The 1768-nt window shown below is 43.6% G+C and overlaps 1 protein-coding gene across 1 annotated transcript; it reads left to right on the top strand.

The window, feature by feature from the left end:
* Positions 1–738: 738 nt before the first annotated feature.
* On the top strand, positions 739–1533 carry SARC_15398 (hypothetical protein; the record flags this gene model as incomplete). Its single annotated transcript, XM_014290480.1, has 2 exons — positions 739–872; positions 1367–1533. Coding segments are annotated over exons 1-2 (294 nt in total), but the record flags the coding sequence as incomplete, so codon positions are not given.
* Between the last annotated feature and the right edge of the window lie 235 nt (positions 1534–1768).

Raw genomic sequence — 1768 nt, 5'->3', positions numbered from 1 at the left:
ATGCCAAGTATCAAGACCACTTCAACACAACAGACCATACAGACCCACTGTAGCAGTGCGAAGAGTTACATACATAAGATAAGCCAAAGTATCCTTCAACACCACAGACGTATACAGACCCACTGAGCAGTGCGAAGAATTACATACGTAAGATATGCCCAAGTATCAAGACCACTTCAACACAACAGACGTATACAGACCCACTGTAGTAGTGCGAAGAGTTACATACGAAAGATAAGCCAAAGTATCAAGACCACTTCAACACCACAGATGTAAACCCTAAAACCCTAAGAGTTACATACGTAAGATAAACCAAGTATCAAGACCACGTCAACACCCGTGATCTCTCTCGGCTATCTAGTAGATCTATTCACTCCGACATCACCCTTATCCCTTTCCCACTCTCGGGTGCATTTGCAGCTTAGTTCGTTTTTATGGGACGTATAAGCATGTCATTATATTTATATTCATAAATAATCATTGTAGGTAGTCACAAGCACTCTGTCAGTGATGTGTAGGACATAGTCATCTATCCATAAATAGTCACTGTAGGTAGTCACAACCAATCTGTCGGTGATGTGTAGGACATAGTCATCTATCCATAAATAGTCCCTGTAGGTAGTCACAACCACTCTGTCAGTGATGTGTAGAACATAGTCAACTATCTATAACTAATCGTATTCGTATTTACAATTCTTCCTGTCAAAAACAGATCGCCAAGACCGAGTTCAATGCCTCGTGGATTATGATGACTGAGCCCGACACCTTCTTCACCACACACACACTCGCAACCATTGCCGAGCGATGCAGCGCAGAGGTCGCGCGCACCAAACTTTTCATTCCCACTGCCGGCTATTGTCCACCCCACAAAGGTATGTGTGTGGATATACGAGAGTTTATACAAAGGTATGTGTGTGGATATACGAGAGTTTATACAAAGGTATGTGTGTGGATATACGAGAGTTTATACAAAAGTATGAGTGTTTGATATACGAGAGTTTATACAAAAGTATGTGTGTGGATATACGAGAGTTTATACAAAATTATGAGTGTTTTATATACGAGAGTTTATACAAAAGTATGTGTGTGGATACACGAGAGTTTATACAAAGTATGCGTGTTTGATATACGAGAGTTCATTTAATAGCATGGGTGTTTGATATACGAGATACGACAAACAGTTGATGCACAGGTGGCTGTTTGCATCCTTCATGTAGTATCTATCAATATTTCAACACGGGAGGACGTACGTACCGAAATGGTTCTACCTACAGCTGGCCTCTGGTCATCCCGTTTAGGTAGTAGTGTCTACTTCCCTGTACTCTTACTGACTATCACCCACTCACACGCACCTCTCATTGTGCAGACGAAGTGCCGCTCATCCTGCAACAAAGCTTATCACAGCCGAAAACACTGGAGAAGGACTCAATCTCATTGGAGAACGGGCGTGTGGTGGAGAGTATTGTGGACAGGACAACGGACCACCCACCCACATACGCTGACGACGAAGACCTGCAATGGTTCACCCCACAGGTACCGAACTGTCCACTTGTTGTAGTTTGTTTTGTCCTGTGCTATTTTTAGACTCGACGTTTATAAGCTGGGGTGAGTGCCGTGAGATGCCGTACTCATGTACTGTGGTATGTTGCTGTGTGTGTGTTGGCCTGTGCTATTTTTAGACTCGACGTTTATATGCCGGGGTGAGTGCCGTGCAGATGCCGTACTCGTGTACTGTGGTATGTTGCTGTGTGTGTGTTGGCCTGTGCTA

This window comes from Sphaeroforma arctica (assembly GCF_001186125.1).
Source record: "Sphaeroforma arctica JP610 unplaced genomic scaffold supercont1.6053, whole genome shotgun sequence".
Taxonomy (NCBI): domain Eukaryota; class Ichthyosporea; order Ichthyophonida; genus Sphaeroforma; species Sphaeroforma arctica.
Note: the sequence above shows the minus strand (reverse complement) of the source record. Positions and strands in the feature narration are given on the sequence as shown.